At 41.5% G+C, this 15,082-nt stretch overlaps 1 protein-coding gene across 2 annotated transcripts in view; it reads left to right on the forward strand.

Moving 5' to 3' along the window:
- The window catches only part of PAK1 (p21 (RAC1) activated kinase 1), a gene marked incomplete at both ends in the record, with an annotated part of 114,772 nt that overhangs the window by 65,513 nt on the left and 34,177 nt on the right, over positions 1 to 15,082 (forward strand). Inside the window, 2 exons of one of the 2 annotated variants that reach the window (XM_082660929.1) lie at positions 927 to 1,064; positions 5,730 to 7,063. In XM_082660929.1, coding sequence (XP_082517055.1) covers positions 927 to 1,064; positions 5,730 to 5,816 — 225 coding nt within the window. Of the gene's footprint in view, positions 1 to 926; positions 1,065 to 5,729; positions 7,064 to 15,082 lie in introns of those variants that run through there. The other variant, XM_082660928.1, reaches the window with a different exon arrangement.

Consider the following 15,082-nt stretch of genomic DNA (forward strand, 5'->3'; position numbering starts at 1 on the left):
AAAGTGCTTTAGTGTACCAAAGTAAAACTACCTTCGTAGTTTCTACCCTCGGCCCCCAGTTTTGCCCGGTGGATCCACATGCCACTCATCTTCTTCCACCTTAGAGCGGCCTTGAAAATGATATCAGTAGGGCGTGACAGAACTAAGACTGGGAGTAGAGTCAGAGGACATGAACTTGTGTAACCAGCATGATTCCAGGCATATCTCTCTATGTTTCTGGGCTTTATCTGTGAAATAGGGATGATAATTCTTGCCCTGCCTATTACCCAGAGTTATTGTGGTCATTAAATGAGACAGTATTTGTGTAAACACTTTATGAATTAAAGTGCTGAGTGCTTTAAAAGGTTTAGTTTGACTGTGTCTTTCTTTACCTTTCCCAGGAGATACTTCATGTTAGGGGACCAGGATGGCAACAGTGAAACAGGTTGCTCCTTTACAGAATGCTTCCTTTATACATATTTCTGTCCTGCTAGAAGAGATGAGTTTTTAGATGACTGAAGTGATGGCACCAGGAATAATTTCCTTCAGCAAGTGGGCAGGTGTTTAAATCATCAGGCTAAATGAATAATAAACCATTTAGATCTATAATCAAGGATAATAATAAACCCTTGGGTCAGTAACACTTCATAAGCTTACAGAGTGCTTTTAATATACTATCTTGTTTTATTTTTCAGACATGTGAGGTGGGCACTATTATCATCCCTGTTTTACAGATGAAGAAGTTGGAAGTTCACTGGCTTGCACCTGGTTACATGGCCTTTAAATGTTAAACCTGACCCTTAACTCATATTCTTTCCAGTATACCAAAGCTGCCTCTTTGTGTTCTGAAGGCAGAAAGCAGCTGACCATATTTCTAGAGGGCCTGTCTGGGGACCAAGAGAGAACCTCAGTTGGAGCCCAAGGCAATTCTCTGTTTGTATTGCCAGGCCTTGTACCTCATCGCCACCAATGGGACCCCGGAGCTTCAGAACCCAGAGAAGCTGTCAGCTATCTTCCGAGACTTTCTGAACCGCTGTCTTGAAATGGATGTGGAGAAGAGAGGTTCAGCTAAAGAGCTGTTGCAGGTAACTGTCCCTATGCAGGGAAGCACCTAATTCGAGAAATCACTAAACCAAGGCTTTTTTTGCTTCATTTTTGTCTGTGAGGTACTGGCTGTTATAGAACTAAGCTTCTGTCCTAGCACATCCCATGCTCAATTTGTATTCCTAGTTCCCTCATCTTTATCCTTGGGCCTTTGCTCATGTTACTCCCTTAGGCTCTTCTTCAGCCTATTAAAACTCTGTACATTCTCCTAGGCTGCATCTTATAGAGTTACTTTCTGAGCTCCTGTTGAGCTTTGCTTGTGTCTTCCTCTGGTGCCTGTTTTGTTCTGCCTGAATTAGTCTGGCAGAGTTTGAGTGAGTCTTAATGAGAAGAAACTCTTTGATGTTCAAATCTTATACAAGTTATATTTTACTGGGGTAAGCTCAAAAGATAGGTTTTCAGTGTATCAGAGCACATTAGTTTAGAGGATAGTTAGTGCAGCTTTTCAAGTCTTCCCAGTTTCTTCATTGGAAACCCTCTCAGTTGGTGGGGATGATAGTCTGCTTGTTTGTTTGTTTGTTTGTTTATTTATAAAATTTTTGGCTACACCATGCAGCACGCAGGATCTTAGTTCCCTGACCAGGGATCGAACCCACGCCCCCTGCAGTGGAAGTGCAGAGTCTTAACCACTGGACTGCCAGGGAAGTCCCATATAGTCTGCTTGTTTGGAGTAAGATCCTGCCAGGCTGTGGGGAACCTGGAGCTGGGGGTTTACTAAGGCTATTATACTCCACCAGCTTAATCCTGAAATTACAGCATAATTATTTCATATGGTTGTAAAAACTGCTTTTAGCTGACCACATTATTTGTATTTAACATTTATGTCTCGGGTACAATTTCTCTTTCCTAGTGTTATTTTACTACAGTGCCAACTGGTGCTTTAATAAGTATCACATGCAACTTAATGACAATGATTAATTTGCAGGCTTTCATAGTCAGTTACTTTCGTATTTTGAGGACGAAGAGCAACTGGTCAGGGCAGGGCAGGACCTACCATACTGTACCACGTTGAAGTTAGTTATGAACAATTTTGTCTTTCTTACTAGATTATAACTTCTATCTTATTAATCTCTTGTCTCCTCTTATACCTGAGACCTGACTCAAAATAGGTATTCAGTGGGAGAAAACATTTGCGAGTGATATGACTGATAAAGGGTTAATATCCAAACTATATAAACAGCTCATACAACTCAGCAAAAAACCCCCAAAACAACCCAGTTAAAAAATGGGCAGAAGACCTGAATAGACATTTCTCCAAAGAGGAAATGCAGATGGTCAACAGGCACATGAAAAGATGCTCAACATCACTAAGCATCAGGGAAATGCAAATCAAAACCACAATGAGATATCACCTCGTATCTGTCAGAATGGCCATCATCAAAAAGAACACAAATAATAAATGCTGGAGAGGGTATGGAGAAAAGGGAACCCTCCTACATTCTTGGTGGGAATGTAAATTGGTGCAGCCAATATGGAAAACAGTATGGAAGTTTCTTAAAAAACTCAAAATAGAACTACCATATGACCCAGTGGTTCCACTCCTGGGTATATATATGAAAGAAACAAAAGCACTAATTTGACAAGATACATGCAGCCCAATATTCATAGCAGCATTATTTACAATTGCCAAGATATGGAAGCAACCTAAGTGTCCATCAACAGATGCATGGATAAAGAATATTCCATACAGTGGAATACTACTCAACCATAAAAAGAATGAAATCTTGCCATTTATAACAACATGGATGGATTTGGAGGATACTATGCTAAGTGAAGTAAGTCAGAGAAAAATACCGTATGCTAACACATATATACAGAATCTAAGAAAAAAATGGTTCTGAAGAACCTAGGGGCAGGACAGGAATAAAGATGCAGACAGAGAATGGACTTGAGGACACAGGGAGGGGGAAGGGTCAGCTGGGACGAAGTGAGAGAGTAGCATGGACTTATGTACACTACCAAATATAAAATAGATAGCTAGTGGGAAGCAGCTGCGTCGCACAGGGAGATCAGCTCGGTGCTTTGTGTCCACCTAGAGGGGTGGCATAGGGAGGGTGGGAGGCAGACGCAAGAGGGAGGGGATATGGGGATATATGTATATGTATAGCTGATTCATTTTGTTATACAGCAGAAATTAACACACCATTGTAAAGAAATTATACTCTAATAAAGATGTTAAAAAAAAATTGTGGGGCCTCCCTGGTGGCGCAGTGGTTGGGAGTCCGCCTGCCGATGCAGGGGATACGGGTTCGTGCCCCGGTCCGGGAAGATCCCACATGCCGCGGAGTGGCTGGGCCCGTGAGCCATGGCCGCTGAGCCTGCGTGTCCGGAGCCTGCGCGTTCGGAGCCTGTGCTCCGCAACGGGAGAGGCCACAACAGTGAGAGGCCCGTGTACCGCAAAAAAAAAAAAAAAAAATTGTGAATCACTATATTGTACACCTGTAATTTATATAACATTGTACATCAGCTACACTTCAATAAAATATAGGTATTCAGAAAATACTTGTTGAATTAAATGGGATTGCTTAAACCTTCATTGAAATGTTACCCTCTGGAATATGTTTAGCACCTCTTTGTAATCAGAGTAACTGACTACAGAGCACTGGTCTATTAGATATGAGTTCTGCCAAGTGTAACCCATTAGTTTCTAGCATCCTTTGGGAATAAAACCCCCTTATAACAGGCAGTATAATATAGGATCCTTTGCCTTTTATATGAGGTTTGTTCTGGAAACCCTAAGCTTTGGGAAATGTGCAAATACTATTCTAAGCCTCAAGATATTGTTAATTAGGTATTAAAATATAGTTTTTGAAAGATGAATGCCTTCTAGAGTTTCCTTCCTGATATAACTACTAATAAATACATTATGTTGAATTTTTACCACATTCTAGACACTAAGCACTTTATATATTTTTTCATCTATTCTTTTTAAAAACCTTGTGAGTTAATAGATTCTTGTTTTCCCATTTCTACAGGTGAGGCAACTGAGGTTTCAAGTGTTTAGTAACTTTTGCATGATTATGTAGCTGATAAGCAGTGGATCCAGGATGTCAACCTATGTCTATTTGGCTCTCAAGTGTGTGTGCTCTTGGCCACTGCTTGGCTCAGAGTGTTAAAACTTGAAAGACCTTAGGGCTTATCTCATCTGCTTTGTTCATTACACAGGGAAGGAAATTGAGGCCTCCCAGTCGGGTGTTGGATCATGCTGCTTTCTCAGCTGGGAGGGGAGTTGTATAAACATGTGATCTGAGAACACTGACTCTTTAATTTGTTACTGTACATTGTAAATGTTCAAAACCATGACTTTCAGAGTCTTAAATCATGAAAGCTTCACATCTTTGTCTCCTGTGAAAACACATATATGGACAGAAATACATAGGGTTTTATGTTTGAATTCATATCTTCATGATTTAGCCAAGATCTTTTATTCCTTTTGTAGTAATAGTAACTTCTTGCTCTCAGTACCTCTTTATATCCTATCTCTGTCCAAAAAGAAGTTGAAGCACTTCCAGCAAAGAATATGTGTAAATACGTCTATATGTGTGTGTATATACATATACAATATGATTAATAAAGAGACTTATGAGGATGGCAGGAGAATCAAATATGCTAATCATTTGAGTTAAATAGTTTTGTTTAAACATCAGATTTGGTTCTTAGTTTCCTGGTAGCGAGGACAGAAAAGGAAATATGTTAGTTCCTATGTTTCTTATCAAATGGAAGAAACATCCTACATCCTCAAGACACAAAGCTTTTTCACTAGTAAATGTAAGAAAAGTCATTTACAGTTAAGAGGCTCTGAGTTACATAAAGAATCATTTTCCATAATGTTTTTTACTAAAAACATAAAAAGGTTTCATATGGTGTTTTCTCCAAAATGATCTTCTTTAATAGTTGTGGGTGTGGCCCAAAGTACAGCCCAGTGAAAGTGGTTTGGGAAAGAACCAAGCCATTGAAGTCCTTCCTGGGTTAATTAGCCTTACTAGATTCAAGGATAGAACAACAAATTGCTAGATCAATGCTCCTGAAATGCAGTATTGCAATGTACCATTGGGTCATGGTCAATTAATAACCTTCCCTCTGAGCTGATTATTATTCTGATTATCACCATAGTTTGGTCTTACCTAATATAAAATAGAATCATACAATATGAGCTCTCTTGTGTCTGGCTTCTTTCATGCAACATAATGTCTGTGCGATTCATCCTGTTGTTAGTGTATCAATTATTTATCCTTTTTTGTTCTGTAATTTTTGTGTGGTATTATATAAATATAATATTATTCATTCTTCCATTATCTTGGACATTTGGGTTCTTTTCAGTTATGACTGTAATAAGTAAAGCTGCTATGAGCATTTTTGTTTGTGTCTTCTGGTGGATTCACAAGCTCATTTCTCTTGGAAATATATCTAGAAGTGGAATTGCTGGGATATAGGATAGACGTGTATTTAGCTGTAGGTAGATACTGCCAAACAGTTCTCCAAAATGATATGTTATCTTTTAAAGATATGCTTCAATTTGGGGATGATGATCTGAAGCTCTCCAGGCAGCACCTTGTGCAAACATGGATGCCCTTATCATCTTGTAATGGTTGCTGAGGAAGAATGGTAAATTGTCATGTGTCTTTTGTTCTTTTTCTCCTCTTTAGCATCAGTTCCTGAAGATTGCCAAGCCCCTCTCCAGCCTCACTCCACTGATTGCTGCCGCAAAGGAGGCAACCAAGAACAATCACTAAAACCACGTCACCCCAGCCTCATTGTGCCACGCCTTCTGTGAAGTAAATGCTCATTTCGGAAATTCCAGCCCCTGATGCTCTTCCTTGTCTTGCTCCTCCCCTTTCCTGATCTAGTGCTCTCAAGACTTTGATCCTTGAAAACCATGTGTCCAGCATCGAAGAGAACTGCAGTTGACTAATCGGATGATGGCCATTTTAAAATAAGGAATTTGCTCCCAATCTGTGGATGTGAGGGTGGTTTATGATCAAGGGCTTATAGGAATAAACCCTTGGACTCCTGTTTCTACATAGCAAAATCCTTCCTCCACCCATCAGTTCTTGACTGTATAAATTTTTGGCTTTATAACATTATCAATTTGCAGTCGGTTGAGATTTTTCTTTAGTGCTTGCTTTTCTATTTCAAAACTGCCCACACACACTATTGTACTTGAAAATTGGAATAACTTGAGAAATGCCATGGAGGTTGATATTCTTCCAGGGACATGAAATGGCTCTTTTTTTCTGGACCATGACTTTGGCACAGCTGATCCTGATGTGGGAGGGAGAGCTACCACATTTTTCTTCGTGTACGCTTCTAGCAGCTGTGTGGGAGGCTCTTGACCCAATAGTGTTCCCCACGCTATTTCCTGTGAAATGGTCTTGGCTGTGTAGCAGCTTTTGACTCCCTAAATCCCCCTAGGCTGCTGCCCTCATTCTGTCCTTGTTTAGAACGTTGAGAGGTTTCCTAGAGCACATGCTGGGTGAGAGCCGTGTGAAAAGTCAGGAAAAAAAAATGTAGCTGCTTTTAGAACAAGGCTGGGCATCAGCACCTGTCCAGCTATACCTATGTGATGTTTCAAGAACTCAGCCTCTTTTTCCATCAGCAATAAAGAGCTAAAAGATTAACTCAGATCTTCTGATGGCCTGAATCTTTGGGTCAAAGGGAACGATCTCCAAATCTGAGGCTACGTGTTAGTTTTGGATGGATTTGTTGGCCTGAGATGATAGCCTGCCAGCTGTGAGGGGACCCTGTTTTTACAATGCATGGCCAAGCTCTCTGCAAATGGAAATGCCTGCACTGGGTGTTGGGGATGTTTGCTACCTCCTGCTATCTTTGTGGTTTTGGTCCTCCCATTATGGTAGGACCCCTGGCCAGCACTATGGCTTGTCATGTCAGCCCCAATGGCTACCTTGTCATGCTCTGAGGTACTACTGCCTCTGCAGCACAAGTTTTATTTCCTTCAATAAAAGGAGATGAAAATATTCTACTTGGAGTATGCCTTTCTTTGTTTCTTTCCTTCCTTCTCCCCTTCCTTTCTTTTCTAATTTTTTATTTTGATATTTTGAAAGTTAAGGGAAAAAAAATTTTTTTTTCTTCTGGAATCATTTGAGATTAAGTTGCAGATAAGCTGCCCCTTTACCACTATATACTTCAGTGTGTATTCTTTATTCTTAACACTTGAAAATATAATTTAATTAAGAGAAATGGGCCAAAAATGTTCGTATATCATAAGGTATTGGCTTAGGTAGTTGTGGAGGGTGAGAAGTCCCATGATCTGCATCTGCAAGTTGGAGACCCATGAAAGCCAGTGGTGTAGTTTGAAGGCCAGACAGCCAGAGAGCCATGGTGTAGATTCTAGTCCAAGTCTGATGCCTGAAAACCAGGAGCACTGAGGGCAGGAGAAGATCAATATCCCAGTTGTATAGTCAGACAGAGATCAATGTCCCAGCTGTATAGTCAGAGAGCAGCCTTCCTCTCCCTTTTGGTTCTATTCAGGCCATCAACTAATTGGATGATGCCCACATTGGGGAGGGCCATCTGTTTTATTCAGTCCATCAATTCAAATGCTAAACTCTTCTGGATACACCCTCAAAGACACACCCAGAAATAACATTTAACCAGATAATGGGCTTCCCAGACAAGTTGGCAGAACTAACCATCACACTCCCCATCCCCACCTCCAAGCGAAGGAGGTAACTCCAGTGAGGACTGAGTGAGCCAACAACTCTTATAAAGCTATGTGGTTATGGCTTTTAGATTAAGGGGTCAAAAGTGATGATTGGTGACCCCCGATATTATGAAAAATAATACACAGGCACAGGAGAACCTCCATGCAGTTACTGAAAGGACAAGTACAATTGGATTGCTTATGTATAAGGTAGAAGGAATGTTAGATGATGGTATGGCCCATCAGAAGACAGGAATGATGAAGACCCAAAGATTGTACCTCCTTACTTTGAGATTGCAGAAGTAAACTGGTTAGTCTGATGAGGGCTGAGGAATTGTTAGTTAATTACCCCTCTGGAATCTTAGAGTTATCTGATTGGTTGGGTTTTAAAACCCCAGTGTTGGCTGTCCTGTGAACTTTCCAACACTCAGTTTAAGCATTAGAGGGATGACTGTTTATGAAACCGAACAGGACCCTGTGGGGCCCACCTGGGCACAAAAGCAGTTCCATGTCGCCTCCTTTCTTATTTGCAGGATCAAGGCTTCAGCCTTCTAGACCTTACTGAGTTCCAAAGAGCAGATTAAACAGTTTCTAATCAGTGAAGTAAGGAAATGCAGAAACAAAGGAGGAAGAATCAAGAAACTAGTGCAGGACTTCCTTGGTGGTCCAGTGGTTAAGACTCCACACTTCTAATGCAGGGGGTGTGGGTTTGATCCCTGGCTGGGAAACTAAGATCCCACATGCTGTGCAGTACAGCCAAAAAAAAAGAAACTGTAATGTAGCCATTAAAGCAGGATCCTGGTTCCTCCTCAAGGGATATACGTAACAACATCTTTGAGTTCTTCTGCAGGAACTAAGGCCCCCATGCAGGTGGAGGATGGTACAGGCTGAGCGCAAGATTCCTGGAACATCAACCTGTTACCTCACCACCAACCAATCAGAAGAAGTCACACAACCCTTCAGCCCTCATCCCAAATTTTGCCTGTAAAAACTTTTCTCCAAAAACCATTGGGGAGTTCGGGGTTTTTGAGCACGAGCCACCCATTCTCCTTGCTTGGCTCTGCAATAAGCCTTTCTCTGCCCCAGACTCTCATATTTCGATTTGTTTGGCCTTACTGTGTGTCTGACACTCAAACTTTTGTTTGGTAACATTTACTACTGGTATATCTAGACATCCACTCAGATAATGGAATATTCTTCAGGTCCATGCAGCTTAACCGCGTATTTCCATGCCTTTCCTTGCCTGCAGAGTGTGGAAACAGAACTCTGAAACTCTCTACTCATAGACAGTCACTGCTTGTCTAATTCTATATGAGTACTGAACACATCTGTCCCCTATGTGTTAGTTTTCTATTACTGCATAACAAATTACCACAAACATCGTGGCTTAAAACAACACAGATTGTCTCACAGTTTCTGTAGGTCAGAAGCTGGAGCATGATGTGGCTGTTTTACCGAATCAGGTCCATCTGGTTGTTGCTCAAAAATCAATACTCAAGAGAAAGAGACAGATGTTGGTAGAAAGGAAAGTTGCTTTTAATCAGAATGCCAGCAATCCGGGGAGCTGGTGGATTCATTGTTCCCCCAAAACCATCTCCAAAGATTCTGCTTAGCCATGAAAGTTTTTAAAGGGAAAAAGGGACATAATCTCAGTTAATCGTTGAGATGGAGGTCAGAGTCATCGCCATCCCACACTGTGCAGGCTTGTGTGCTGGCTTGTTGACTTCTTGTGATTTTTCTTTAGATGCTATCTTGTTCACAGAGTTTGTTCACAATATTACTGAAGGGGAACCTAGGGAAGAGATCTGGTCATCTGTTAATTACTTCATTTCTACTTCTTTGATCTACAGAAAGAACCAAGAGATTAGACAAGGTATTGTGTGATCAAAAGATTTGAAAGGTGTGCTAGGGCCAGAGATGAGTAGAGCATGGGGGTGCCTGGTTTAAGGTTAGTGACAAGACAAAAGGGTGCCTCCTGCGGAGAGCTTTTTCCTGCAAAGAGCTCTTTCCTGCCAAAAGCTGCTTACAAATCCCCGCTTGTCAAGAACATCGTTCCATTTCTATGGGATTATGAGTGAAGGTCGGTCTTCTGTAACTTCTTCACGCTGAAATAGGGCATCATGTTCTTAGAGTGGAAGATGTTGACGTGGGTCTGTACCATCTCTGCTGACCATTGTAGTTGCTCATTTACATAGAAAGGCAGAACAAGCTAAATTATTTTGATGCCCACAAGGATATAGATTATTATGAGCAATAGTGTTAATCCCATTCTCTTAAGGCCAGTTCTTGGAATTGTGCTAGCCATAGATTCAATATTGCTCAAGATGGAGCAGTTCATGTCATGGCTGCAGTCTGATCATCATGCAGTTAGCTTTTTCCCTCTAGTGGCAGTTACAGTGTCTGTAAAACAACTCAGGAATGTGCATCAAACACTGAGTCTGTGATTCTATTGTCCTAATCATTAGCTGCTTGAGCCTACTCTTTTGTGACTCAGGAAGGCCTGGAGACTTCAGCTTTTCTATAAAGAAGAGGCAGGAGACATAGAGGGGATTTGTACTTGGGAGGGGGGCACAGGGTTCTGCTCGGTTCCAGCTGGTTTTTCTGTTCAAGGTCTCATCAGGCTGAAAGTCCAGGTGTTAGCCAGGGCTGTAGTTCATGTGGGGCTTGGAGTCATCTTCCAGGCTCACTGGTTGTTGGTAGAATTCATTTTCTTGTAGTTGTAGGACTGAGGTCCTCATTTTCTTTTCTTTTCTTTTTTTAATTTATTTATTTTGGCTGTGTTGGGTCTTCATTGCTACATGCAGGCTTTCTCTAGTTGTAGCGAGCAGGGGCTACTCTTTGTTGCAGTGCATGGGCTTCTCACTGCTGTGGCTTCTCTTGTTGGGGAGCAGGGGCTCTAGGCGCATGGGCTTCAGTAGTTGTGGCACACGGGCTCAGTAGTTGTGGCTTGCAGGCTCAGTAGTTGTGGCGCATGGGCTTAGTTGCTCCGTGGCATATAGGATCTTCCCAGACCAGGGCTCGAACCCATGTCCCCTGCATTGGCAGGCGGATTCTTAACCACTGTGCCACCAGAGAAGTTCCTGAGGTGCTCATTTTCTTGCTAACTGTCAGAGGAGGACCCAGCTCCTAGAGGCTGCCTGAAGTTTCTTGCCACATGGCCCCCATAGGCAGTTCATAAAATGAATGTTTGCTTTCTTCTATACCAGCTAGAACATAGCTCTTTGACATCCACTTTGGCAACTAGCCAGAGAAAACTGCTTTTAAAGGGCTTACATGATTAGGTCAGCCTTAATTAGATAATTACCCTATCTTAAAGTCAACTGATTTGGGAACTTAATTACATCTGCAAAATCCCTTCACTATAGTACCTATATTACTGTATGTATTGAACAACTGGGAAAAGGTACATGTATACCAAAGGCAGGGAATATTGGGGGGCTGTCTTAGTCTGTTTGGGCTGCTATAACAAAATACCACAGACTGGGCAGCTTATAAACAACAGAAATTTATTTCTCAGTTCTGGAGGCTAGGAAGTCTAAGATCATGGTGTCAGTATGATCAGGTCCTGGTGAAGGCCCTCTTCTAGGTTGCAGACTGCCAATTTCTCTCTGTGTCCTCACATAGTGGAAGGGGTTAGGGAGCTCTATGGGGTCTCTTTTATAAGAGCACTAATCACATTCATCAGGGCTCCACCTTCGTGACCTAAGCACCTCCAGAGGGCCCACCTCCTAATACCATCACATTGGGCATTAGGATTCCAACATATGAATTTGGGGGAGAGGGACACATTCAGACCGTAGAAGGGCCATCTTAGAATTCTGCCCAGCAAACCCTGCAAGGGTCTATATGCTCTCAGCCATCTGTTAGGGACCCAGGAGTTAGGGGATGGGGAAATAACTGGAGTAGTACATGGACCTGAACCTAGATGTTCCTTTCTACACCTCTGCACTTTTTCCTAAACCCTGATTCTCTTTGGTAGTTGGGAAGTCTGCACAATACCCTGTACTAAGAGTGAGCAGATCCAATCTGAAGGCACTGCTACGCCATGAGGCTGGGTAGTGGTGGCCCATCCAGCTGAGGTCACAGTAGTATCTTTATTCTGCATTTGATATTATTGTAAACCTTGCCACCTAGCATTGTGCTAGGTGTCCTCACCTCTGGGTGTAAGTAAATGCAGTCCAACTACTATGGGACCATGGAGCAAGGAGATTGGTGGTGATGGGGCTACTCCTGGGTTCCTGTTAAGGTGATTATGTTGGGCCAGTTATAGATGTTTTCAGAAGAAGCCTCTCACCAGAAATAAGGGAATACCTGAAACCATGGGAGGCATTTATTTGGAGGAAGTACATACTCTCTTATACTTGGATCCCTTCCGGAGGATTGTCACCCAGGCCACCCCATTCTTCCGTGCATCACTTATTGACAGTGGCTTCTTTGCTAATGTGTCACAATGCTGAATCAGTCATCAGTTACTGGATGCAGCAAAGGGAGCTTGAAGCGCTCCAGTGTTTCCTAACACTTATCTACTCCCAGTTTCCTATGTTACTCCATTGAATTATACTACCCACTCCCTGCCTATGAAATTGACTGTGAACAATGGACACTTAAGTTCCATGTTTAGTTCTTTCCCTACCTCCTGGGATGACAAGATTCTTGGTGATTGGGAAAGACTTGGGAGCAATCCTACAGGTCTTGGTTAGTTTTTATTCAAGCCCTGTAACTATGAATGTTAACTTTAACTACACACAATGTACACACGTACACACAAAAACACACACAATGATGGACTGCATAATATGCCCTTCCTAGGCTATTTTCCTGTGTGGTCAAATGGCTGTCACCTGTTTCCCTCCATTAACCATGACCTAGAACCTGAGGTGATAACACAGCTGTTTAATGTTTTCTGTGATTCTCAGGCCAATAGCCACCACCTGGCTGAGATGTAAAGGAGAAAACTTCCCAGTTGGCAGTGGCGGGGAGGGCTAGGAGACATTACATAGTCTTACTCCTGGTTGCGGGTAATTGTAGCTGAAGACAGTAGGAAATCTGCCAGTTATGCTATAGCTGATGAGACCACTCTAGTCACTGAGTGGATTAGCCTGGATTCCTTAGCCAGGATGATTTTATTTTTATTTATTATTGTTATTATTATTCTTTTAACCAGGTGGATTTAGATCACAGAACTGATCTTCATAATCTTATAGCCAAAGGGCTGTCTGTGCCCTAATCAACACCTCCTGTTTTTATGGATCATGATTAGTGGCAAGTAGAATAATCTGTATTCTGCATATGGGAAAAGGCACTATAGTTATCCAATGTGCCCCAGTCAGAACTCTGGTACCTCATTTCTTGTCTGAGTCTAAGCTCCCTTAGCCCCTGATTTAGGAAAGGACTATTCATGGCTTTCCTTTTTCCAGAGATTTTCAAAGTGTGGTACCTGCACCAGCAACATTAGCATTATCTGAGAGCTCCTGCAAATTCTCAGAGACCTCCGTGGATCTGCATTCTGCAGATGAGCCCTCAAGGTGATTCCAACAGCCCAACTTTGAGAACCACTGCCGTAGTCACTGTACTAACCATTCTCCAGGGTTGCCTGTAGATTGAAATGGTATATATTACAGAATGAATGGGGTATAATGCATAGAGGCCATGCCGAGATTGGAGTTGGAGAACTTCAGTGGTTGAGAAATAAAGGCTAACTTTCCCAAGATTCTCTGCAGGCTGGCCTCCTAGAAAAGACATGGCCTCTGAGTTCCATGGGAACTAGCTACATTTGAATGCTTAAGGAAATCAGTTCTACTGGAATGCTTGTCTACCATATCAAGACATGTCCTTTTGCCCCTTGTCAGGAAACAGCCTGTGCACTCCTACCTGATGTATGATAAAGTGGTGAATGGGGCTAGAAGCCATGGTTCTGCCATGTCATGCGTCTATTGGATCACAACCCTTGTCAGGCAGCCACTCTATGGTTTTAAATCTCTTCCTTTGTGAAGAAACAACCTTCCTTATTGGCAGTGAGAGAGGAGGGAGTTGATTAGGAGACACTGTACAGCCATATTCATGCCAGGACCAGGATCCCTTTCATCCCTGTGTGCTGACTCCAAATTGCAGTGAGCAACAGGGGACTTCCAAACTTGCTGTTGGTTTCCTCCTATAAATCCTATTCTAAAGGCCTGGTGTGTGTGCTGTCTGGTCATCTGACTTTGTTTGCCCTATGTTACTCAGTTGTATGAATGTGCAGATAGTATTTATTCGTTCTTCTGTTGAGCATGCAAGTTAGCTGCTATTTGGGGCTATGACAAGTAATGCTGCTATGAACAGTGTTGTGTATTTATCCTGGTGCCCACAAGCACACATTTATCTAGAAGATACCCTAGGTGTGGAATTATTAGATCATAGGGCATGTACCTCTTCAATTATTTTAAGATAATGCCTAAGAGTTTTACAAAGAAGTTGTACCACTTTAATCTCCCACCAGTGTTGGAGTTCATACACATTGCTCAACCTTTTTCACATTGCTGAGTCAGTCCTTGCTAACATTTGATATTGTCAGACTATTTCATCATAACCAATCCGGTGTGTGTACTGCAGTATTCCATATAGCTTTTACTCTTTTGTGAAGTGCCTTTTCAAATCTTTTCCTAATTTTTTTTCTACTTTTTCATCTTTTAAATATTTTATTTGTTGAAATTTTTTGTATATTCTGGATAATTATTCTTTTTATATTTGTGTTATAAAATACTCTTATTTTGTTGCTTGTATTTAAAATTAAACTCTTTATTTTGAGATAACTGTAGTCACATGAAATGTAAGAAATAATACAGAGGTATTCCACATACTCTTTTTCCAGTGTCCTCCACTGGTAATGCCTTGCAAAACTATAGAACAATATCACAACCAAAATGTTGACATCGATATAATGAAAATGCAAACATTTCTATTACCACATATTACTTTTATAGCCACATCTACTTCCCTCCTGCCTCATACCTCTTTAATATAATTTCCTTCTTTCTGCTGGCTTTGTTTGCTCTATGTTATGGTTTATTTTGCTCTTCTTTTTCTAGGTTCTTGAGATGGGAGTTTAGATTATTGATTTGAGACTTCCTCTTTTCTAATTTATGCATTTAGTGCCATAAATTTCCCTCTCAGCGCAGCCTTAGGTGTGTCCCACAATTTTTTTGTGTTGTATTTTCACTTTCATTCAGTTCAGTGTGTTTTAAAAATTTACCTTGAGATTTGTTCTTTGACCCATAGATTATTTAGAAGTATGTGGTTTAGTTTGCAAATATTTGTAGATTTTTATGTTATCCTTCTGTTATGATTTCCAGTTTGATT

Source organism: Grampus griseus, assembly GCF_964374135.1.
Source record: "Grampus griseus genome assembly, chromosome: 8".
In the NCBI taxonomy this organism is placed as follows: Eukaryota; Metazoa; Chordata; class Mammalia; order Artiodactyla; family Delphinidae; genus Grampus; species Grampus griseus.